Below are 26,139 nucleotides of genomic sequence, written 5' to 3' on the forward strand. Positions count from 1 at the left end.
CAACAGTAAAAACAATTATAATATTGTCTGCTTTGCTGTAGGGCTAACACACCCCATTGAGCGGTTGAGTGTTTTGGGTGTCTGGTGGCTATTACGTGTATGCGTGACTATAGTATGTGTATGTGGGACTATAGTATGTGTATTTGCGCGAGTGCGTGCGTGCATGTGTCTAATTGTACACGACTGGCGTCAACTTTCACATGCAAGGCCAAACGATGCGACTGAGTGATTGTGCGTGTGTGTCTAATATACAGGGGATATCGAGGATTAGATTGTGGACTCCGAAGGCTTGTCCTCGCCGTCGCTATCGTTCAGGTAGCTGCCGCGTTTGTATCGGGAGCGGGACTCCCCTTCCCTCTCGTCTTCCTCATCCTCGTGGTCAGATCTGTCCAGACAGAAGCGCCTACGGCTGGGTGGGCTGTTGAGAGGCAACCACAGGAAGATGGAGTCAACATCAAACAGAGGGCAACGCACACAGCTGCCACACCTCTTTACAACAAGGCCAACCGAAATCTAAAATACATCGTCAGCCATCATAGCAAAAGTGCACCGACGTAATATTTCGTAAAGGTAAAACCCATGCAAGAGAAAATAGAATGCAGGTCAGGGGCACTAAATATGAAGAAATGTGACATACAATGTTAAAATACATTTTTATAGGCTTGCTTTACCTCCAGGATCAATTTAAAACACATGAACCCTATTTTTCTTATTCTGGGGAAAACATTTGCAGAAAATCCCTGCAGTGACTGGTTGTTGTTCATAGATGGGCTAATTTTGGCGAAGAGATTTGGCATAGATGCAAAAGTATAGACCCCTGGGGGACCCTAGTCAACTAAGTCTAACGAGACAAAAATGCAAAGCTGTGCATCGTTCCAGTTAACACTACCAAATGTGACGACCAAGATTAACAATGAAATAAATGTAAACTAAAAAAATGTAGGGTAAAACCCACCAACAACTCACTCTGTGTTTTAACATTATTTAACATTCACGCTGCTTAAATATTGCAAACCTGGGGTTAATTACTGTCAATCGCGCATCTTAGATGAACTCGCTAGTTGGTGTAAATCGATGCTTGGGGTCTAATTACACCTGCAGTTAAGGGGCTTGAGAGGGAAAATCTATGGTGGCCCCACTTAATTGACGACTCCCGTTATTTTTGCCTTTTCAGGGCAATAAATCACAGAGACATTCGGAGAGGAATTAGTGGGGGCCATAATACCCACGTGAGTTCCACTTCTCGCCCCCACCGGCGCTCAGCTAATCTGCATGCTGATCAAATTCACAACACGCCTAAGCCACATCCTCTCCCGGTGAGCTCCCCCACTAAAGTCTTAATGGCATTACTGCAGCGAAAAAGTAGTCACGATAATTGTCATTCTAGAGACATAATCCTAATTGCTCTAAGAGGAGCCGCTGTGAATTAATGAATGCCGTTACCGGTGTTCAGATAATATGGATAAATATCCCAAAACAGCAACAATAACAAACAAACATCTCCAAAGTGATACCTCACAAAGGGGCTCTATCTACTGTATATATCAATCCATCCAGTGGCATCGGTGACATATTAGTGGTATCTTTCAGTGGTTAGAATCACACCATGCTCCGAGTACATTCCTCAAATCCACACCAGGCAAGGGGCAACCACCTACTGCCTGCTTTATTCACTCTCTTCTTCTGGCCGATAAAGGTATTTCATCATCAGGCTGTCCACCTTCTTCTTCCTCTTCTTGTCCTGCTTCTTGTTGGGCTGCGGGCCCTCAGTGGGCGCCCCGGGCTCCCCTTCCGCTTCTGGGCTAGAAGCGTGGCGAGACGGAGCCCTCTTCACGCTGTTGGAGCTACGGTAAGAAATTGTAGAAGCGCCCGAGCTGGAGTCGGACTCCGAGTCGGACTCCGAGTCCGAAGACGACGAAGAAGAGGAGGAGGAGGACGACGACTGCTCCTTCTTTTTGGACTTGGACTTCTTGGACTTCTTGCCTTTCTTCTTTGAACTGCTTTTCTTGCGGCTCTTGCTGTCGTCAGAGCTCTCGGACTCGGAGCTATGGCTCCTCCTCTTCTTCTTACTTTTACCGGCTTTGCTCTTGCTGCGACTGCGACTGCGGCTGCTGCTTCTGCTGCTGCTCCTGCTCATGCTGCTGGGCGCTCTGACGCAGTCCACGGCGGACGCCGAGCGCCTGAGGCTGCTGCCGCCGCGGCCACTGTCCGCCTCGCGCGCCACACTCTTGCGGTCATCGCCGTCGTCTTTCTTCGCCTCGCCCTCGGCCTCGGAGTCTTCCAGGCTGGTGCGCTTGAACTTGATGGGCTTGAAGCTCAACACCTCGTTGATGGCTTTCTCCAGGTCAGGGTCCAAGTAGCTGCGGTGGCTCACCGGCTTGACATCCGAGGTGTCCAGCGGGTCGTCGTCCCCCATGGAGGACCGGGCCTGCGGGGGCGGCATGGACATGCTGCGGCCGGAGGAAGAGTGAGGACTGTACGCCGACGACCTCTCCGTGAACGCCACGCTCCGGCCGTCGTCCATGTCGACGTCGAACTCGCTGAGGCGGCAGCTGCGCGCCACGGACATGCGGGAGTCGGCGCGGCTCACGCTCCCGGGGCTGCGTCCACCGGACCACCTGCTCTGACTGGGGCTGCGTCCGTACGAGGACTCCCCGCTCCTCCCCTCGTCCAGACGGGAGGCGCTTCGGTGGCGAGGACTGGACTGACCCACGCCGACGGTGGACTTGGCGTCGTCCTCCGGGCTGAACATGCGACGCGCGGAAGCCCGACTCGGCGCGACAGTGGACTCCTTGTCGAAGTCTCCCCAGCGGCTGTCCATGCCTTTCCTCGCTCGGCTGGCGTCCGAATAGGCCTGGGAGATGACCGAGCCTCGGTCGTCCATGTCCTCTCCCGCTTGAGACTTCCTCCAGGAGGAGGTGACGGAGAGGCAGTCGTCCTGGGCGTCCGAGGCTTTGGGCTTGGCCTTGCGGAACGAGGAGAGAGGCTCCTGCGACTCAGAGTTGTCCTTGAGGGTGCTGAAGAGGGAGCTCTCATCGTCCTTAAGGTTGGAGCGCTTCCTGTAGCTAAGGGAACTCACCAACGGCCTGCCCTGCTCTACCTCCTTGCCCTCTTTATTGGCCTCCTTCCATTCCTTATACTCCTTCGCTTCCTTTGCATCTACATTTACTGCACATCTAGAGAGAGAATAGGGGAAAAAAGGGAGTAGAAAGGAAAAGGACGCAAAAGGAGAGCAAAAGATGAAAAAATGGATGAAGTCAGGGTGAAGTTGCGCGTCAGGGAATATAAGAAAATAGAATAAGAGCAGATGAACAACAAAGGAAAAACAAACTAGAGAGAGTAATAGAAATGTAGAAATGAAGAAATAAAAAGGAAGCTGAAAAGAGATGACCTTCAGGAGGATCATAGGCGTACAGCTGAAAGGGAGTGAGGAAGTATACTGTATTTGAAGAAGTTTACTTTTCACGACAACCACGTCAGTGCAGACCAGGCTGGCTTCTAAATTAAACACATTTCACACGGCATGTATTGGAGCTCTGACAGAATAATATTGGCTTGCTGTAATCAATTCCTTTACGCAGAATCAAAAGTCCAAGCTGCTCCTAATGAGCGCTATATTGAACAATGGAGTGTGCAATATTGATTCCAATGAAATTTTATGCCTGTAAATGTTACAGAGGATTTCAGTCAAGCATCTCATTGCAATTTAAATCCCCTACGGGCTTCTGCGGTGTTACCGCGAGTGTGTGCCGCGTGCATGTCGGGTGCGGGGGTGTATTTAAACCCAACAGACACTAAACCTTCCCTTAAGAGACGGTGGCAGCTACGTAGGTATGGGAGCTAAGCTCTCCTGGTGTATTGTCGTCTGTGGGGACACACAGGGTAAACACAGATTTAGAAACTCCCCCAAACTTTTCAAAGTTGCAGCGGCTCGAGTTGGAGGAGAGGAGGCGAGTTAAACTTGTGATAAGGAGAAAAATCTAGGGCAATCGAAGCTGTCAGCAGGCAGACACACCCATTAATCTCAGGGAGAGAGAGGGGGAGGGGGGGCTCAGGTATAGTCCATGCCAGCTGGCCAATGGGCATGTCGATAAATCTGCCAGGAAGGCAGCTCCCTTTTAGAACCCCCCCCCCCCCACCGCTTGTCATCAGGGGAGTGACAATAAAGACAGAGTGCGTAGATAATACATTCAAAGTAATAACACTCCACTCGTTTCGGCCAAGTGCCTCTGCTTCCAATCGCTTCATCTCCTCTGGGGTCAGACCGGCGTAAACTATTTCTATCTGGGCGGGCTGGATATTTAAGGCCGGCCAAACATACGATTAAACAGCTTAACCCCTTTTGGTCGGGAACCCCTTTTGGCGTTAGCATTACGTTATGCTTTAGCTATTGAAAAATAGCAGATCTACAAGCTCGTAGCGCGCCACTCGGTGGCGCGCTACGAGCTTGTAGGTCTGCTATTTTTGAAAAATTGAAGAACCACTGACATAGAAACATAGCTTTTTCAGAAAACTGTCAGGAATGTAGAAGACATTTCTAGAATCTGATCCCAGGTCAGAACGGCTTAATAGCGCGTATTACAGATCCAATGGCAAAAGGACGGAAGGGAAGCGCACTGGCACTGACCTGGAGCTCTTCAGACTGCCGCCGTCGTCGGAGAGGTTCTTGGCAGAGCCCTTGTTTTTGGACAGCCAGGACTTCACGCCGTCCACGCGGTCCTCCAGCTCCGAGTCCGTGTCCGAGTCCCCCTCGCTGTGGGCCGGCGGAGGACGGAGAAACAAAACATTAGAGCGCTGATGAGACCAGCAGATACAATAAGTGGAGGTAAAAGATGGAGGAGGTTGAAATAGGTGAGCAATCAGCAGAGAGAGAGAGAGAGAGAGTAACAGGGAGGAAAAAAAAGCGTTTGGAGGATTTCTTTGTAGTTTGAGTCAGGGGGGAAAGGAGAATGATTTTAGTAGATTGAAGTTGGAAGTGTTAGTTGTATATAAAACAACAACAACGTGGTGGGAGCATGCAGTCGATTACAGGACCTATTCGGGGGGAAAAAAACACACCAAATAAATCCAGGGGGTGTGCGCACGCACACACACACACACACACACACACACACACACACAATACATTCAGCACACAGCGTTGGGTTCTGTTAGAGGTGTTATCATCATCAGCCTGGTCCAGTGTTTAGCTGGGGTCGTGCAAGGAACCAAGGGAAGGATCAATTCTCCGTGAGTGCGCGCACGCACGCGCACACGCACACGCACACACACACACACACACCTAAAGCCATTGAAGGACAACAGCGCGGTTTAAGAAAATTGATTTTGAATGGACTGTGCAGGCACCAAACAAGTACACTTTTACCTCTCGTCTTTTCATTATGCTTCTTCTTCAGATGCACTCACACATGCATACGCCCTGCAATTCTATCTCTTGACAAAGACAAATATTTGGTGCACAGCTTGGGCTGCGCAGCACACTCCATTCTTTTTCTTTCTTTCTTTCTTTCTTCTGCTGAATTATCATTACACGTCGACAAACCACAGCGAGGCGCGGGGGGTGAGACGGAGGAGTTGTCATAAAATTTGACACGGATGAAGAGAGCACAACACTCATTAAGTGCCGTCAAAGCCCAGTGCCTCGTGTGGCGCTGCGAAATTAAGTTGTTACAGCTTAATGGCCCTACTGAGACATCAGGCTGCTGAGTTGGTGGGTGGAGTTGGGTGGCGGGGGGTGGCGAGGGGGGGGTGGAGTTATATGTCTCTCTGCATCTGGTTCAGAATCTATCTCGTCCCCATTGTTGAAGGGAGAGGAGAGAAATCTTTCTACACCCACCATTCACATCTTTACAAGGCCCCCCGTACCACCTACAGTATAATTAAACGTGTTAACGGCCAGAGACAAAAGCTCCCAAGGATTGCAGAGGAGAGATATTCAATAATGGCTTGCACAGTAAAAGGCAACTGCATACGCTGATCCCTTTTACGGTGCACAGTAACCTTGGCCATTGCTGCTGGGACCGCATTCCGCTCACAAGAGAGAGAAAGGAGGGGATTGGCTGGGAGGACAGACGAGGGCCACAGTGGCTCTTAAGGCTGTAATTAGCTTTGCAGGCCATGCCCAGTCTAGCAGACAATCTAGGGACACAGTGGCTGCCAACTGATGACAGAGCAACCAAGCTGCTGTTTTCCTGGCACGGGAGGAACTTGTCAATAAGACGGGGGTAAACATCACACAAAGGGGCTCTGGGAAATGCAGCACTTGACGCTAGCTATTTGCTGTGCCGAGAAGGTTCCACAACTGTTTGCTCATCTCTTGTGAGATAAAATAAATAAAAAAACCTCGCTAGGTGTTGTGTGTTGTTTTGTTTTGTTTTTGTGAGTCAACAGTCGCCCCTCCCCCCCCAGGCCCTCTTAGATTAGTCTTTCAACCTTTCCCTTATCTGTCAACACTCTGTTTTAAATAACTACTCTCGCCTTGAGAAAATGAGAATGTGAAAAGGGGAAATTGTTTTTGATGTGTGATGCATGCGCCTGCCCCCTCCCCCTCCTCCCCGCTGCATCTTGACCTCAGAGACACTGCTGCAGTTTCCTGGGACTTAAAGCTATAGCTGTGTTGAACCTCTTGCTTTCGCTGTATTCATAAATGAGATTCGTAATTCAAGGACTGATCCAGGAGTGATGAATACAGCAAAGTCAAAGGGCAAAGATAGAGAGTGTGTGCACACAACAGTGTTGACTTTGTCAACTAATACTATGCCGTATAAAATGTTCGTCGACTACCTTTTTTCCCACTGACGAAAACTAAATGGAAACTGAATGAAAACTAAGCCATGACGACTAAAACAAATAAATAAAAACTAAAGACTAAAATGGTCATTTTACACTTTGTTGCATGCTGAGAATAGCAGCTCTAAAGTCGCGCTGCGACTGCGTTGTGAGCTTGTAGATCGGGCTATTTTCCGCAGGTGTAAACTAAAATTAAAATCAAACATGTCTGTCAAAGTCAACACAATCGGCACAACAGTCCTTGACGTACTGAGAGTGAGCCTCAGATGATGTGTGAATTTCACTCATTGGGCGTCGGTATGTGAAGGCCTTACATTGAATGAATCAATAGAGTTTAGGGGGATTATTTGTCCGCTTGCCCTGAATAACGTTTCATTGTTGCTTTGTGAATGTGGGGATCTTGTTGACAAAAAGAACGGGCGGGCAATTTGTAATCAAACGCTTCACACGTCGTGGCGTCAACCACAATTTATATCCTTGACCGCCATGCCATTAGTTAAGCCATTTAGGCCGGACCTCAACATTTTTTAAAAATTCTTCTAAATCCTCCAAGTTTTCTGAAATAAATATCTTCACGATTTTTCAAAAAATAGCAGATCTACAAGCTCGTAGCGCGCCACCGAGTGGCGCGCTACGAGCTTGTAGGTCTGCTATTTTGAAGAACCGTGAAGATATTTTTCAAACTATTTTTCCAATAGCTAAATTATAACAATGTTTAAAACACCCAAAAGGGGTTCCCGCCCAGAATGCGTTAAGCCCCGCTGAAAGCCTGGGGGAGGCAAACAAACAAACGAGAGACAGTGGCGAGGAGACATTAATTGTCTGTGACAATCCGCAGCCATTTGGTTGTACGTCTCTGTTACACACTATTATATTCATCATTAGTTTTCTATGGATCCTCCACCGCTCTGCTCCGGTCCACCGTGTCCCTGGGTTCTTTACAGGCGCTGTAGAGTCAGAGTGTGTGGTGAATGTTTCCACTGAATACTCTCGTGTCTTGACCAGATCAACAACTGGACAGGCAGTTGTAGCAGGAGTAGATCAATAATTCTCAAAAATGACCAGAAGCATTTTCCCCACCGTCAGGTGAAAAGAAGCAGCTTGGACTCCTCATGCATAGAAAGGAGCATGAGGTCAGTCCGTTCCCCCCCCAGGTTGGCAGAGGAAGTGTAGCGCCCAGGATTACATTAGATAATTGACACTGGGTGAAAATAATAATAATAAGCATTTTCCCCTTCACTTTTGCATTGCTCTGGTAGCCCCAACCATTAGCATTCAAAACACTTCCTGCAGGGCAATGAAATGCCTTGCTTTACTGTAATGAAATGCCTTGCTTTACTGTACTGCTTAACAAAGCTTAACAAGAGCAGAGCGTACAGTACTGCTATAACACAGACTTGGGACCAGCATGGCCTGGAGCCAGAGGTTAACACTGTGCGTGTGTGTACCGCCTGCCAGATGAGCAGAAAGAAACCCTTTTTTGTTGGACAATTGAGCCTCCTGAATTATTAAGCGAGTGGTATGTCAAAGATTGATGAGGAACACGCCCTCCGTTGCGGGCTGTCAGGGGGCAGAGTCACCGTGGCAGTGACATCCAGCCCTGGGGGCAGGCCACTGAAATATTAAGGAGGGGGCCCTGGCTGCTCGCCGCAGACACGCTGTTCAAACACCACGCAGCGGTGTGTCCTGACAGAAACCTCCCTCGGGACAAAAGCCAGGCGGTTAAGTACTAGGACGAGGAAACCAAGTGGGGTTCCCAAAGGAGAAAGGAGGGGAAAGAAATGCCTTGGGGGGAGTGTGTGTGTGTGGGGGGCGGGACGGGACGGGGCACGAGAGAGCAACGGAGGCTGACCGCATTCCGTTCTACTTGGCGTGCGCTCACACACCTACTGTGCACAGTCAACCAGACAAGATGAAAGAGGCTTGTTGTTTCATGCTCGGGTTTGAAGGAAGCATGTGTTGTCAATGGCGTTCGTGCATTTCATGCAATGCCTAGTGGTGTAAATTGGTGTTATTTTGGGGGGGAATTGCCGAGCACTGGAATGATGATGCCGTATCACTGATCCGCCTCTGATTAAATGCCAGGTGTTTGTTATGTGACCACATTATGTGATAAGATGGTAATCTATGTGGTAGGTATATTATCCACTTAATAATAAGCCCGATTTGATTTAGCTTGACATAACAGTGTCACGCAAAAGCAGATCTATGAGCTTAAAACGCCACACGATGCAATGTGTAGTGAACTTACAATAGATCTGTTATTTATTTATATTAAAAACGAAATGTGTTTTTCAATCAAATCTCATTTTGATAAAAAAAAAAGGGGAGATTTTGTTTGCCTACAATGACATGCCCAAATTAGGAACGTGATAAAAGTGGTAAAAAATGAATACAACATTAAAGGTTTCTCAACAAATCTGGCATGATCAAGGACGGCAGAATACAGCATCTTCCCCCAGGGACAGGAAAAACTGGACAATTCCAAAAACACGGTTTGAAACAAATTGAAACAGGAGCTCGAGTGTTTTTTTCTCACGTCCTGTTCTTTCTTTTTTGGTACTTTGTCACCATGTCTTGTAAACTGGTCATGATGAAAGGATGGAGAAAGTAGAGACACACAAACAACACAAACACAAGAGAAACAAACAAGAGAAGAAAGAGTCAAAAACAAAACACAGGAATAAAATGTGAACGTGTATGAAATGTATCTAGTCTAAATAATGACCTAAATAATGACCTGAGAAATAAAAATGGAAATAAACAGATATAAAACAAAATATATATATAAAAAAAACAAGTACTCCAACTTCCAACAGAATGGTTAACTAACTCAGCAGGACACCTTATCCTGCCTGTATATTGCATAATATGATAATGGTAAGAATAAATCAGAATGTACTCATGCTCACAACACATACAGACGTACAACAACAACATAAGGACGACAGCTACCTCACGAATAAACACGTAAATATCTCTGCTGTCCGGGGGAAACCTCATAAGTCCAAAATGTAACATTTTCAAGAAATGAAAAATATACATCTTTAAGGAAAAATAATAAAACCTTATATTTTTTACAATACTGCCTCATCAAAGTTGGTGTTGACATTAGATATTGTCTATTCCTTGCGTGAGACGGAGAAAGGTGGTGGAGTAGCTGTTTTAGCAGACAGTTTGAGGGTCCAATGGAGTTAAGAGGTTTTGTCCAAAGCGTGTTTTTTACTGCTTTCCATTGGTTCAATATTTTCGAAACGACACACAGACGTAAAGTCCAACTCCAAAAATTTCCTCCGGACAGCAACGAGTATTGAATCACAGTGAGAGGATGTTTAACATGAGGTTAAACAGAGGTCCTCACGGTTGACAATCACAATATGAAAAATAAAGGGCCAGGTGAATTAAAACACAAGTGATTTTTGGGAGAGACTGAATCATCTTGCAGAGCGTGTGAATAAGTTATGATCGAGTCCAGTCAGAGCTACATTCCGATTGCTTTATTCAAAGATTAAGGTAGAATAAATTTAAATGGAAAAATCCATCCTGCCTTGCATCATTCATTCGGCTTTCTGGTTGAACCAGAACATAACTGATTGTGGTCTTGTGGTTGGGACCGAGGGGGGTTTTCCCAGCTTTTGAATGTGGTTCAGTCCTAATCTCAACGCTGCAGGGGTCTTCAACAGGGGGTCCCCAGAGTTACTACAGAGGGGCCGCCAAATCTTTGTGTAATAGGATTTTAGAGAAAACGGAGCAAAAACCAAGTACAGAGACAAAAGTTCAAGCTTACTAAGTATTGAGGGTTTAAGTAGTTAATTGTCTGAAATAAACAAAAAACATTAATTTATAAAAAGACTGATAGTTCATTTACCAAAGAAGTCTGACGTCAATATCGGTAGAGGGCGCAAATCCATGGGTTCATGTACTTTTTATTTGCATTGTAATCCCCATAGGGGGATTTTAGATCACCTCATATAAGAACTGTGTTTGAAAAATAAACAAATCATCCAGGCCGCTTCACTCATATGGATATGAAGAATCTACTGACTGAGAGAAAGCGCTAATGCTACTGCTGCTGAATTAGTTCGATTTTCGCTAGAAACAAGACTTTATCAAATATGATTGACTGACTGTCGCAAACGATACAGAGACAACCTCTCCGACAATTTCGCTTTGTTTATTTTTGGACCACAATGCTTATTATGAGACGATTTTAAGATGACCCCATGTTATTCTCCATAGAGAAATGACTGTACGTGAACCAGGGAACGAGTGAGTGACGTCAGGAATTCGGCACTCTATTAAGCTAATCTATGAAAAGGTTTAATCTGCAACATAGTTTTATCCAATATGTAGCGGGGTCCCCACTTCATCCCGTCTCTCCGCTAAGGGGTCCACGGACTGAAAAAAAACGTTGAAAAACCTCGTCTACGGTTAGTGGTGGTGGTACCTGTTGATGATGTCTTCGTTGTCATCACTCTCCATCTCGTCCTCGATGGCTGCCTGGAGGTCGCCAATCCTCTTGAAGGCAAGCTTGAGGTCTGCCCCTAGGCTCTGGTTTGCTGCCTCCAAGCTCTCTATGTCCATTTCCTGGGGAATTATACAAATGTGCTATTAAGTTTACCTGGTGACAGAATAACCAGTTTCAAAGTTAAACACCCCCCCCAACCACGTGAACCGGCATAAGTATCGGACAGGGGAACAAGCCACCCTCCCCTATTTTCCTCCAGGGCCCCCTTTTCAAACATTCGACTGGTCCCTTAGTTTTAGTAAGGGTTTAGCAGGTAAAAGAGTAACGTTTGAGCAGACTAACATCCCTCACTCTACCATTCAATGTAGTAGAAGACCTGCGAGTTTACGCCTCAGATATGTCGTCTCCGCCTACAGGAAATACGTTTGCTGCGACCATGAGACCCGTTTCTGAATTCGTCTATAGAGCATACTGTAGCAGTGGGTACACCCCACCTAAAAATCGTCCTTTAATTTTTCCCAGAGATTTACTAAAATATTTATTTTAAGCCTAGAGAATCCAGCCTTCCAGGATCCTGGTGGTGACTCATAAAACCTTTGATTCTGTGAAGAAAGAAATTTGAATAATTAATTATATGATAAACTACATTTAATAAATAACCCTTTTTTTCTTTCACAGAATCAAAGGTTTTATGGTCATGGATTCACCATAGGATCCTGGATGGCTTGATTCTAGGCTTAGAATAATTGATATAAATATTTGTGTGAATCTCTATGGGAAAAAATGAATGGGCCGATTTTTCAGTGGGTCCAGAAAACCCCACCCACTGCTATGCTCTATCTACTGTATATACAGTACATAGTTGACCGCCAGAACCACAGTCCGCCAGCGGTTTATACTAGAACCCCCCTCCTTTTTTCCCCTTTGTGATGCATTGTGTGACCTTGTAGATCTGCCATTTTCACAGACAGTTTCCCCCCCAGAATTGTGATCCTATAGGCCCAGATGATGAAGCCTGTGACCCCCGGGGCTACTGATTGGCAAGGTTCTTTACCAGCTCGTGTTTCTTGCGGCTGGCCTCGGCCTCCTTCTTGGCCAGTTCGGCCATCTCCTCCTTCACGTCTCGGATCTGCCTCTGGAGCCGCTTGTTCTGCTCCTTCTCCCGGTTCTCGCTGGTGCTGCGCTGGTCGCGCTCCTCCGTCAGCTTCTCAAGGTTCTCCTTCAGACGCGCTACGAGGCTCTGGGGAGGGCAGGAAGACGGAAGGTGAACATGACTGTTCTCCCTCAAAAGTACCGCAAGGGGACCATAATATCAAGAGGAGGAGGCTTCCCAAGCATCGAGAGACTTGGGTCAATACAACACACCATAAAGAGGAAGGTCATGGAATACATTCCAGCATATTATATAGTGCACGGTACAGAGCAGGAATGGATGAAGGTTAAAACACATCCCTACAGATTTCATTTAGGCGTGGCGATATTAAGAATTGATAAGCTTATTTGTATCAATAATGCATTGTAGTGTGACAGAGACGGACTACCTTTAAGACATAGCGAAGTAGGCCTAGGTAACCTTGTTTGAGAAGGAGAATTCTATATGAGCGTACAGGCTTTTCAAATGGGCTGGGCTGCAAAGACGACTTTCAGTCCATTTTCATCAAACGCGAACAGCAAACTTCAGCAAGCTAGCTCCCCCATTAGCTGCTGACCTTGTCCATATTTCACATTCTGTGTGGGTGTTGTACTGTGCCTCCTCAGATCTCTATTGATTGAGCTCTGCTACCTTCAAGTTATACACTTCTCTGGCAACCTGAAATATGAATTCGCTGCAGTTTGTTAAAAGCTATGGCGGAATCGGTGTAAGCCATAAAACTGCATTGGACAATATATGCAGCCCCATATCGAAAAAAAAACAACAAGGGAGGTTGCCATAACAAGCTGCTGTGTTACAAAACAAGCTATAGTTTCCAGCCCTCCCCTCCCCTCCCCTCCCCCTCTGCAAGGTGTGGAGAGGCTGAAGTCTCAGGAGGAGCTTAGAGCCTGTCTGGATTTTGACAACATGCTTTAATAAGGAGGCGGCTTGACCAGGGTCCCCCGATTTTCTCGGATAAGTGGAACTAGTTTAAGAAGAGTTCTGGTGGTGTTAAGGGATTTTCGTTTTTCTCCTCACTCTCGCAATTTCCATCCTCCAGGGAAACGGAGCGAAAATGGACGAAAAATGGGACATCTGGAGCTGTCGGAGCCGGAGGCAACATTCTAACGGGTCTTATTCGTGCAACCGTTCTTACATTTCTAATGTATTTATTCAATGTGCACAGCCTTGGTTTGTGTGTATAGACGAGTGTATCAAATGATGCATCTCACTCCTTTATAGATTGAATTGTTAATCATTTGCAAATAATACGTGTAAATAATCTGCATAAAAAGCATGCAGACTGAAGGGTTGTGTGCAACAAGAAGAGGAAAGCCTAATTATACGCCGTGGTATGACAGCGTTGCTCACCCAAAAAAATAACAGATCTACAAGCCGAGAATGCTTCCCATCACCAATAGTTCCTTATACAGTAGGTGTAAATGAGTAGATTTCTTTTCACAGAAACAGATCATAGTGAGCAGGATATAATACAAACCTACAGTATATAGTTCTACCAAACAACACATTTTTCCTGCGGAGGTAAGAATTGCATTAAACACACAAACTATTCTATATCCACCGTCCTTTATGGAGAAGAGACAGATGTTACCCATGATGCATCTTCATCAGATGGGTGAGACTATGGATTGAATTTGTGTGGCGTTAATGTGGCGTTAATTTGTGTAACGTTAATGTGATCTGAAAAACCCTGTTTCTATGTCAGTCGTTCTCAACCATTTTCATGTCAAGGACCCCCAAAAATATATATATGACCCCCATGTGAAAATATGTTGTTCCAGCCAGGGACCTCCCTCCCAGAAGCAAAGATTTGAGTTGAAAACGTTCGCTCTGAAAGAATATATATATTCCAAATTTGCGCCACTATTTTTTACGATTTTTCAAAAACAGCAGACCTACAAGCGTGGCACCCGGGCACCGAGTGCCGCGCTATGAGCTTGTAGATCTGCAATTTTTCAATAGCTAAAGTATAACATAATGCTTAAAACACCAAAAGGGGTTCCCGCCCAAATTGGTTTAATAATGTAACTGCATTTCAAACAATTCAGTGCTGAATGCTTCTCAACTAAAAGAAAACACGTGCAAATGTCAGTTTGGTTGTCAGTTATGAACTTATGAATGCTTATTATCTATTATGCAATAGTAGTTGAACAAGCCTCTTTTTTTCCGTTCTTTTTTATTTATTTAATGTTGGCCACTGAAACATTTTGTTAGTGAAGTTTGGCACTGCTGTAATTGATTTTTCATGAAGAATAAGGCATTCCAGATGCATACTCATGTCTCAGAGCACACAGGAGATTATTGCAAATTCTATATATATATATTTTTTTTTACTTTCAGCTGTAACAATCTCTGCCTGTAAGCACAGCTAGTAAATTACCAAACTGAACTCTGACAAAATGTACGAACAAGCAGTCCATTTCATCAGTAGGCGTGAGAGGATTTCAATTTATCTCTTGCAGCAGCGTACAAATGCTAACCTTTATCCTCCGCATAAACGTTTTTGTCTGGGCAAATATCAGTAAGTAATTTGAAAATGACAGAATAACAAATGGCATTGTCAAATGAAAGCAGTCGAGGCTAGAGACCAGAGCGAAGCACTGACGACAGTTCTAACTGGCAGCTGCAGTGTGGCCGTCTAAGAAAACTAAGGAGGATGTTAATGTGCGGCGTGCACAGAGTAGAATGGAGCTTATTGACGACATTATTGACGACACACACACACACACACACACACACACACACACACACACACTTTCCTGAACATTGTACAAACGCACAGTACAAGGTGCCATACATTAACGGCCATCATGCCCACACTTTGGCTCTCACCTCCAGGCGTTTGACCTGTGTCTTCTCAAACTCCAGCTTGGTCTCCAGCTCACGGATCTTGGCCTCCTGCCTGCTGACGAGGGACTTCTCCACCATGGACTGCTCCTGGAACTCCAGCTGGCTCTGCAGGGCCGTCATCTGAGAGGCACACACGCACACACACACACACACACACACACACACACACAGATTTGTAGTTAGTACTACTATGCTATTGAATACATTAATTCCTGCCCTAAAGCCCATATCACACCAATGATGCAACTCCTTGCAACATCCAACTACTTCTGACAGAATGGTACTTTAACTGATCATATGACACACACGTGCCGAGCTGCAACGGATGTCTGTTTCCACAGCAACGTTCTTTTGCGACGTAGCGTAAACCGCTGAGTTTTAGTCCTTGGAAAGTGAGAAGAGGCACAATGTTCCCACTTTCGGGATCAATTCCTAGCTGTGAGGAAATCTGGTCCTCATAAATATGGAAGTACGAGAAGAGAGACAACACACAGGCATAAATGAATTAATGATGTATGAGCTGCGAAAGAAAAAAGAGAAGAGAAAAAAACACCCTATTCATCTTGCGATAGGCTTGGAAAATACTGCAGCCTTTATCGAGACAGCTTTAAGTACCTGAACCACTGAGTGTCTCGACCTCTAAAAAAACCTCTTCATCATCCCTGAATCAAACAGACAGTCCGAAGGCCTTTCATCTGGGCAGGATACCTCTACTGGAGGACGAGTCCCAAAACACCACATCTCTAATCGCGTAACTCAAACTTAAAGGCTGTGCTTTACAGCCCACATTCCCCTGCCTTGATTCACGGTAAGACTTGAGCTTCAAAACAAGTAGGAAAGGAAGGCCCTTCATTACTGGACTGCTTCATATCCATAACTCTAAGCCTGCAGACGTCTCACAGAATGTGATTAGCTGATCAGCTGTACTTCCATTTCAATGCAGCGAGGAGAAGATGGGCTTCTCGTCTGGAATGACGACTTACGGAAGAGGCAGAACCTTTTGTTTAACACCAAGAAAAAGGATATGCTTTTTAAGTGCCTGGAAATTTCTAATGACACCGGAGTCTTAAAAAAATGATGACAGGAAATGTACGAGAGAAGAGCGAAAGGTACAGAAGGTTGACGGTATTTTGTGGGATATAGCAGCCCTGCATCTTTATCTTTCATCTCCCAAGAACATTCACTGCAAATAATTGATGTTTGGTGTGTTTGTTTGTTTGTTTGTTTGTTTGGAACTAACCCCCTGTCACTGACATTGATTGTATGTTGATACTGGGGTACTTTACTCATACAGTAGGTAAAGAGATAGCAGGCATCACAGTGTAAGAGAAAAGAACAGGAGAGAGAGAGACAGAGACGGAAAGAGAGAATAGAGAGAGCAAGAGAGAAAGTACACAGAGAGAGTGGGAGGGGAGTTGGTCAGTGAGGTGGTTTGGACTTTGGACATGGCCTCTTGCTAGCTTGATGGTAGTGTCACTGCTCACACCAACGCGGTAGAGAATAGATAATTGCTCCGAAGCCAAGGTCTTAGTGTAGATTTGTTCCCATCATCTGGGAGCACAGCTCGCAACGCTGAGCGACATAAATCTCTTGCATCTGTGGGAGTGGCGCGTGCACGGGGGTGGGGGGGCAGACGGTACGCCAGCAGTTGGAGCTAAAGGTATTACAGCTGTTAACTTTCGCAAGCCGCTTTGAGGACAACCCGCAGTGTGGGTTAAGAAATAAAAAAAAGGGATTCATGGCAAACTGGAGAAACCATTAGGGAAGGTGACAGCGGAAAGCACGTTCAGAGTTATTGCCTGTCCGGGAATGGTGTAACCAAGCTGGCCAACCAGAGTCACGTCTTGTCAAGGGATGTCTCACTTTGAATGACACATCAATTACATCAAGTCTTGTATCCGTGATGAGAGCCATGCAAAGTCGAGGGGAAGAACAGTGAGGGTTCACAGCTGCACGTTGCCTTCATCAGCCAGAGTGGACGTGACAACGTCTCAATCTTTAGAGATGTCCTTGTATAACACACACACCTGTCATGGCCGCTGTCTCAGTGTCTCTGATGGCTGTAAAACGGCACAATATTCTAACTATACGTTGTATCGGAAAGGACGGAGAGTCAGAGGGCAGTGTATGTCTTTAGTCATTACATGGTTTTGTTTTTTACTATTATAATTGGTCAATTAAGGCATTCCACGGTCTGTGATTTCTGAACCTCCACTGTCTTACTGAGGCTACAGTGTTTATGTATGAACGCTGTTCTAATTAAAAGCATGTCATTATTCAGGGCCCTTCCGTCACCTTGTCTGTGTCGTCCCCCCCTGGGGACCCCCGGAAATGCTTTGGCTATGTCTCCTCCCCGCCCCCAATACAAATTGACCGCTACAATAACCTTAAGAAAATATCTATCTATACATGTACCACGTCTGTCTGTCTGTCTGTACGGCTGTGATGCACGTAACTCGAGAACCGTTCGCCCCACCGGCTTCAAATTCGACACACGCGCTCTAAACCCCCCACACGGTGTCGAGTCGGTCAGACTCACGGTGGTCCATATTTGTGGATGAAAAGAGAGGATCCGAGCGCTCAAAAATGAGGAACGCCAACATGTTTCGACCAACCCCTGTGGGGTTGAGAACCACTTGCCTTAAGTAGTGATCAGTTGTCTTGTCCCCGCTTTTTTGTGATTTGCAGGCTGAAAACACATCACCTACCTTCTCCTGTGCCTCCTGCCTCTCCTTGAGGGTCTCCTCCAGCTGGGCTTGTAGGTCACTGATCTGGCCGAGATTCTGAGCAGACTGCAGCACACGGAAACACAAGCAAAGAAGACTAAGGTTACTAAGGCACACTGGGCAGGTTCATTGGAACGAATATTGAGTTTGGATTAGCAGATTAAAGAAAACTGTTAACTGAGATATATATATATATAATGTCTAGCAATTTCTATTTCGGGCAAAAAAAAAAAATGAAATAACATTAACAAGATAAGATAGATAAGATGGGGAGGCTGTTTTTCTAAAATCTTAAGGGATGGCACAGTGGGGCTGATGGAATCACATCCATAAATCAAAACGCACAAGTGAAATATTAGGTCTGAGTTTTTCGACAGTAAGGACAGATTCATCCGGTGCGGGTGGAGGCAGAATCATCACTTGTGATTCCATCAGTGTTGTGAGGAAAAAGTGCTCTTTCATTTACCAATTGCTGTTCATCTGTGCATACTGTGTATACAGTGTCTATATTGATGCTAATGCAGGCCAGTAACACAACGGCCAATACCAGCCATCTGGTAAATTACTAAATTGCAGAGGATAAATTCGGTCAATCAATTCAATTTAAATATTTCTCCCTTCTACAAACACAAATGCATTATATATATATTATATACTGTATACACACTCACACAAACACACGTTTGTATATTAAATTGATAGACCGAATGTGCTCATCTACAGCATGTGGTGTGTGCGTGTGTGTGTGTGTGTGTGTGTGTGTGTGTGTGTGAGAGAGAGAGAGAGAGACCTGAGCCACAGCAGCCTTGTGTTTCTTCATCAGCTCGTTAAGGTCCTCCTGGTCTTCCTCCATACGAGACTGGAGGTCGTTTTTCTCCCGCTGCAGACGGCTCAACTGTTCCTCCAACTGAGAGAGAGAGACAGAGAGACACAGAGAGACAGAGAGACACAGAGAGACAGAGAGAGACACAGAGAGACAGAGAGAGACAGAGAGAGAGACACAGAGAGACAGAGAGACACAGAGAGACAGAGAGACAGATAAAGGGAGCGAGACAGAGAGAGAGACACAGAGAAAGGGAGAGACAGAGAAAGGGAGAGAGACAGAGAGAGAGAGACAAAGAGAGACAGAGAAAGGGAGAGAGAGAGAGAAAAACAGACAGAGAAATGGAGAGAGAGAGGGTAGGGCAGGGGTTGAGAAAGGGAGAGAGAGAGAGAGAGAGAGAGAGAATTTGTGAGACTCAAGACAACACATCCAGATTGTGAAAAATACATTTTTGAGTCAATGAGGCGAGTGTTGTCCCCTGTACAGTAGTCGCCATGCTGTTGCACCGCAGTAATCCTGCAGCCACGTAACCTAATTGGTCGTTTTACTGTGTGGGCTTCTGCTGTAGAGGGCGGCGGTGGCTCAGGGGCAGAGCGGCCGCTTGGGAACCGGAAGCTTCCCAGTTCGATCCCGGGCTCCCCCTGAGTTAGTGTTGAGGTGTCCTTGAGCAAGACACGGAAACTCTCCGCCATCGGTGTATGAATGTGTGTGTGTGTGAAGAATGGGTGAATGTAATGCACAATCTACCTGTATGTGTAACTGTAGCCACTGAAAATTCACAATGGTATATTATTTCCCAAGTTCATAGTTAAGTCACGTTTATTTTAAAAACATAATTTCATGTATTTTTTGTGAAGTTATAGTAATGCTTTTATTTTGAAGCGTCACTTAAATTGGTTTCACCCAGGACTTTTGCATAAGCAATCAAGTAGCAATTTGAAGCAGCAAGGTGCAGAAGCTCTGTTTCACACTGGTCACACTAAGAGACTGTTTTTTAACCCATTTAGGCTCATGACAATTTTCTGAAAAACCTCATGTTTCTATATCAGTGGTTCTCAATATTTCATGTCAAGGACCTCAAAAAGTATATGTAATTGGCCGCCGACCCACATCTGAAAATATGTTGTTCCAGGCACCCCCCATGAAGCAAAGATTTGAGTTAAAAATGTTCGTTCTGAAATATATATTCAAAGATTTGCGGCCCCCTTTTCACGACTTTTCAAAAATAGCAGACCTACAGCTCGTAGCGCTGCTATTTTTCAATAGCTAAAGCATAACGTAATGCTTAAAACACCAAAAGGGTGTTATAAGAAGTTATAAGAAACTGTCTAAAGTTATAAGAAGGGTTATAAGGACCTGAAGACTGAAGAGATTCCCTTTAATGTACAGTAGCATACAGCCAAAGGTTATTAGTTTGTCTTTATTTTTGAGGGCCTCCTATGCCCAGCTTTGTGTGTTCGTGTGTACCCCATAGTAATGATTTGATTGGCCGAGCACCCCATAGCGACGCTATGTTATTTTATGATATTTCATTTTTTGCGGTAGATTTGGAGGGATTTGAAGCCAACAAGCCTCCAAATAAATAAGCAGAGGAAACCACTTTCCACAGCCCGTCTGTGCTCGGAGGTAATTACACTACTATGCGTGTGCTATATAAATGCACCTTTTACAATTTTACAACTAATGGACCGACCACTAGTAGTGACAAAGCTTTCTTACTAGTAGAGTCCATCCATTAGTCATAAAGCTTCTGCTACGATAAGTCGTATGACTAATGGAGGGACCGTTGCCATTCACAGAGCAAAACAAAAGGGATTCAGATTTTACGGGGGCCAGTTTTCGAATTGCAGCCGCGAGTTAGAATCGCGATTCTAATGCCGTCCGATTCAGAATCGATTCTCATTTTCCAAAAATCGCCTGCCAATTGTATTTATTTTACACCTGTTTTAATATTAATGTATTGTTCTGGTATTGAGTGAGAAGAGATTTTGTAACTTTTGTACTGGTTCAAATTTGTGCAAGCTAATTAATGAGACATGTTCTTACTCTTGGATTTAACCTTTGTGTGTTTAAATCATTCAGTTGATAAAACCTTTACAATTATACAAGCTTTTTACTAAATGTACTCTGCTTTCATGCCAGAAGACTGGAGTAGATCATGCTAAAATTCTATTTAATTGTTTTTAATAAAAAAAAAAAAAACTGCTTTAGAATCGAAAAAAAAATATTTTTTGAATCGAGAATCGGAAAAATCGAAAAGATCGTTTTTGAATCGAATCGTCACCCCAAGAATCGGAATCGAATCGAATCGTGGGACACCTAAAGATTCGCAGCCCTAATACTGACTCAGTATGTCCCAATTCATCCATGGCTCCGAGCGGGTCTTGACCCTGATGGTTCTCAAAGGAGCCATGTTGTTTAGTACCGATGGTACTAAAATTCAAAATTTGGTTTTGAAGCCAAGCCATGCTTCTTCGACTAGTGAGCTCCTGAGCTCATCGGAACCAATCCAGATTATTCAGTTCAAGGTTAAAGAAACCTTTCGTGATTCTACTATATTTGTCAGGCCTTTTTTTTGTTAAATATTTAAACACAGACAAAGATTGTCAGAAGGAGGGGTTTGATTATCTCCCCTTCACGGATGCACACCTCACTGATCATAGGCCCAGGAGGGGCCATCATACTGTACAAGGTCCCAAGGCAATAATCAAGCTCTTCAAATGGTGGCTAAATGTTTAGCAGCAGGGGCTGCTCGTAGCAGTCCTCAGCTAAGAGGTATAGGGACTGAGGAATAATCCCATTTCTGTAATGAATGGGATAATACAGGAGAGAGGGGGAGAGGGAGAGAGAGATTGGCGGCAGTGCAGGGCTATGGATTAATAAATTATGAATAATGTGGTTGTGAGAAAAAAAAAAAGGAGAAAAAAAAAAGGCTAATGATTCCATTAGCACACAGCGCGTAGATGAGAGGAACCAGGGGAAGGCTCCACTGACTCTACGGCATCCATCTTATTAAGCTACTGGAGCTACAGTCCAAACAGTCCTCCGGATGCATAATGGGGCACATCTGATGAAAACACAACACGCTGAAGTAGAGACAGTTGGTTTCTTTTACAACTAGGAAGGGGGGGAGGGGGGGGGGGGGGGGGGGGGTAGTTAGTTTGTGGATTTGCTACTGTATATTTGAAAGGCAAACTTGGGCATAAAGATTGGAAGTGGAGTAGATCATGTACAATAACTGCTATGGTTGCCATTTGGATTATTTTGATGGGAAAACAAAATAAATTAATACCATTGCTGGGAAAAGAAGAAGAAGAAGTCAGGTGTGCTGCTTCCTAGAACTAACGATATCCAGAGAGAATCTGGGGCAAGTAAATTTACATATCACGCTTTCCCTTCTTTTTTAATAAATCAACTTTGGCCTCACTGAATAGCAAGACAAGCACATGCGTCCGTCAGCTCTAGCTCTATAAAGGTGCGAGGAAAATACCGTGATGGACATGAAAAAAATAAACATGAAGAAACGTGCAGTGCCTTGACTGTCACTGGCAACTTTCATGGAAAAGCACGGCCTGTCACTGCAATCTCAACCCAATTACAGTATGAAGCTTAGCTGGTCTTCACTCTCCGTCATTCTAAAACAGTCAATATGATTGCCCAAACATGCTACAGTATATGCAATCACTATATATAGTGTGTGTGTGTATAAATAGGCCTACGTATATCGTTGCTGTCGGGGGAGAAACCAGCTATTTTATTACTCCTCCTTCACATTCAGTAGATCCTGTGATATTTTGTGGCCAGATGTCATTTCCTGGGGTCTAGTAGCCAACTAAATACGTCCCTAAATACGGACCTAAATACGTCCCAGGTGCATCTCATGGATGCACCTGGGACGTATCCTCAGTGATGTATCCTGAGGTCATCTGGGTTTCGGGTCTTCCAACATCATACCCCTCACTCAGGCGACCCAGCCGGGGTGATCCAAGTCCCGACTTACGTCCCAGTAGCTATACCCTCAATCAGTCCCACTAGGGCCACACAATCCGTTGGAACTACTCCAGAACTACTCTGCCAGGGCTGGGAGGTACGCTTATGGGGTTTGTCTCCTGTCCGGGCCCCTCCTACGTCTCACCAGGTCCACTCCTGCTCTCACCAGGCCCAGGACCTGTGCGTTGCACCAGAGTTTCAGCACCAGACAACACCAGAGTCCCAGCACCAGAGAGGCCTCACAGAGGGTTGTTGGGCTTCCTCCTCACGGAGGACACAGGCTGGGGCGCTAACCCATACTGCTCACCCGGGTGCCGTCTACATTCCGGCTGTCACCCGTCTCTCCGGTGGTCACTAGACCTGGTTGTCACATAGTCTATTCCTATGAGTCACTATACATACATAGAAACTATAACTAAAACAAGCCCAAATTGATTAAATCAATTAATTACCAGCTGCATTATTATTATCTGTGGGTCTGCTGCTGACGTTATGACACTTTTTAGCTGCGCTCCGCTGTTATGCTCAAATTAGTGACCCTAAAGAATTCTGAGGCAACATGGCTGGAGACGAGGCAGCCAATCAGAACTGCTCGACTAGCCATGCCGTGCATGGTTGTTGCCAGTGGTGGCAACTGTCGTGACAGAAATAAGCTAAGCAGCCTCCAAAAACCAAACCAGGCAAGCAACTGTGAATGAATCCACGTTAGGCTGGAAATATGCAGGCTTGGCAACCAGTGTTGCCAACTGGTGACAGAGCAGGCTCAGCAGAAAATGATCTCCTGTCGATCTCCTGTCGGGACTTTCACAAGCTAATATTGACCAGCTTGCAGCTGGTAAAAACATCGCATGGATGCACCTGGGACGTATCTTCAGTGATGTAATGACTATAGTAAATAATAAAGCGCTATAAAATTGTGAAAAAATACATATTTAGCCCCATGTTCGAATGCCCCCGCCCCCCCTGTACAAAATGGCTAAAATCGCTAAAACGAAAGAAACAGCAAATGAAAAAAATAAATAAAATAACACTCATCTTTTACTTTCTCTAATAACAACCTTGAACATGAAACTAAAGTCGTCTAACTACTGTACAACCCTCTGTGCCGTGGGTTCAATCTAAGGGACTAGCTATTGATGGGTGGGATGTATGGCATAACATCCATCGGTGTGTACAGTTCTTAGCCACTCGTAGAGTCTTAGTAGTGACACTTTTTTTATTTGACTTTTTTTGGGGGGGGTTTGTTGTGATGTCTGTGACATGCTGACTGAAGTATGAGTCTGTCACGTGTGTCATCAAGCTGTCAAACAAGAGAGAAATAATAACTGCATAATGTAACGGCTATATATAGAGAAAGAGAAAGGGAGCTTTGCAAAAGCAACTTAGCAGTTTCCCGTAAGCACCCATGAGCTGTTTATTCATCCACCATTCATTTCAGGAATAACACTTGGAGAATAGTTGAATTTACATTTAGACTGAGTTTAAGTGTGTGTGTGTGTGTGTGTGTGTGTGTGTGTGTGTGTGTGTGTGTGTGTGTGTGTGCGTGTGCGTGCGTGCATGCACATTGCATGGATATTCATGCACATGCAATTCTCTATTTATTGCTGGCCGCACAGGAAGAAGTGGGAAAAATATGGAACAAAAGACGGGTGGAAAACATGGAAGAGAAAGCCCATGCTGCAGAACCTGTCCTCTATCCATCTTCCCCCCAAATACAGGCCCCTGATGGGCCCAGTACTGTGTGTGAACTCAATTATCTCTCCCCCTTTCCACTGCACACATAATATTCACCTCGCTCATGACAATATTTAAACCATAATAGATTTTAGGGAGATGTCTCTTGTTCAAATTAGAAAACAGATTTGAAAAATACGCCATCGTGGGCGGAAGCCATTCTCCCCGTTAGTCAATAATTACACAAACGGTAATGTCCCCCCAAACAAACACACACAGAGAGAGAGAGAGAGAGAGGGAGAGGAGAGAGAGAGAGAGAGAGAGAGAGAGAGAGAGAGAGAGAGAGAGAGAGAGAGGGAGAGAGAGAGAGAGAGGGGGAGAGAGAGAGAGAGAGAGGGAGAGGGAGGGAGAGAGAGAGAGAGAGAACAGCACGAGCACAGTAATGGGGAAGCATGTCTAGAAAGGAATATGGAGATGATGCATCAGAATGCAACATTAAGAAAAGAAAATATGTGGAGGAATAGGTAAAGTTGTATTTACATGCAAAGTGATATTCACATTACTTCTATGAATATTGAAGGTTATGGTGAAAGTATTAGTGCAGTTACAGAAATACCCTGGGTTGAACCACCTAGTTTGACAATTCACATGCTACTTAAAGCATAAGAAAAGTTTGACATTTTTGACAATTGCCTGACATACAGTAGGATGTTAATGGAGAAAAATTGCCCAATAGTGACAGCCGGTCAGCAAGTGGACTCATGAATGTACAGTATGTATAAAGACAATATTTTAGGCCAATAAAAAAAGACTACAGTGGTATACCAAATTTCCCACTTAAAACAAAAGAAGCCTTCTCGGCTGCCGAACTAAAAGGAGAGGAAAAAGCAGGAGGATGCATTGGAGTGAAATATGTGTTTTGTCAAAAGAGCAAACACTGTCCATGTCACCCATGCGTTGGATGGAAACAGAAACTCATAGAGCATGAGGGTAGAAGGGAGAGAGGCCAACGGAAGACATGGAAAATTATGTTAGAAAACAAAGGGAAACACTGGGTGCAAATAAAAGATTGTGTATAATGAAATAACAAGAGGAGCAGCCATTATAAAATGGGAGAACAGGTGTGCCCCTTAACCCATTCGCCTTGGCTATGGGCCAGCTGGGGACACAGCTACTGCCGCTCTGCACCGCACCACAGATGGTGCCTGCAACCGGTAAAAAAAACAACTAAACAGGCTGCACAACAAATCCCGCATGATGATAAACAAGGATGATGTTCTTATCTATCATTTAAAGTGTGCCGGGGTGGCGCGCGCAGAGGCAAAGTTCCTGTCCACTACTACTGCGGAGTCTAACGATACAGATTCACAGAGACACGAGCGTGCTGCGGACGCTCTGTAAATCACAATTACGTCTGTGGCGGTTGTAGGTGTAGAGGGAGAGCTTCTCCGTTTCTCCTGCCCGTCTCTCAGGACTACTTCTATGGGGTCAGCATCAGCAGTTCTCCCCTACTAATGGCGATATATAGGATTATTTATAGGTTTGGATTTAAGAGAAAACAAACGTACAACTCCACCGGGTCCGTTAATATAGGAAATATGTCATCACAAACACATGCATAATAAAATATAGAGGTTATAGCACGCTGCTGTAAGCAATGTCAAAT

The 26,139-nt window shown here is 45.0% G+C and overlaps 1 protein-coding gene across 13 annotated transcripts in view; it reads right to left on the minus strand.

The window, feature by feature from the left end:
* Window positions 1–277: 277 nt before the first annotated feature.
* The window catches only part of myo18ab (myosin XVIIIA b), a 156,400-nt gene continuing 130,538 nt past the window's right edge, over window positions 278–26,139 (minus strand). For 11 of the 13 annotated variants that reach the window (XM_080773072.1, XM_080773082.1, XM_080773071.1 and 8 more), the window contains 9 exons: window positions 18,777–18,893; window positions 17,969–18,052; window positions 15,243–15,380; window positions 12,312–12,497; window positions 11,237–11,376; window positions 9,329–9,373; window positions 4,628–4,753; window positions 1,659–3,176; window positions 278–418 (listed from right to left, as the gene is read on the minus strand). In XM_080773072.1, coding sequence (XP_080629198.1) covers window positions 1,667–3,176; window positions 4,628–4,753; window positions 9,329–9,373; window positions 11,237–11,376; window positions 12,312–12,497; window positions 15,243–15,380; window positions 17,969–18,052; window positions 18,777–18,893 — 2,346 coding nt within the window. In that variant the 3' untranslated portion in view covers window positions 278–418; window positions 1,659–1,666. The remainder of the gene's footprint in view (window positions 419–1,658; window positions 3,177–4,627; window positions 4,754–9,328; window positions 9,374–11,236; window positions 11,377–12,311; window positions 12,498–15,242; window positions 15,381–17,968; window positions 18,053–18,776; window positions 18,894–26,139) is intronic. The other 2 variants (XM_080773074.1, XM_080773078.1) reach the window with 1 other exon arrangement.

This window comes from Protomyctophum bolini, assembly GCF_963924005.1.
Source record: "Protomyctophum bolini genome assembly, chromosome: 9".
In the NCBI taxonomy this organism is placed as follows: domain Eukaryota; kingdom Metazoa; phylum Chordata; class Actinopteri; order Myctophiformes; family Myctophidae; genus Protomyctophum; species Protomyctophum bolini.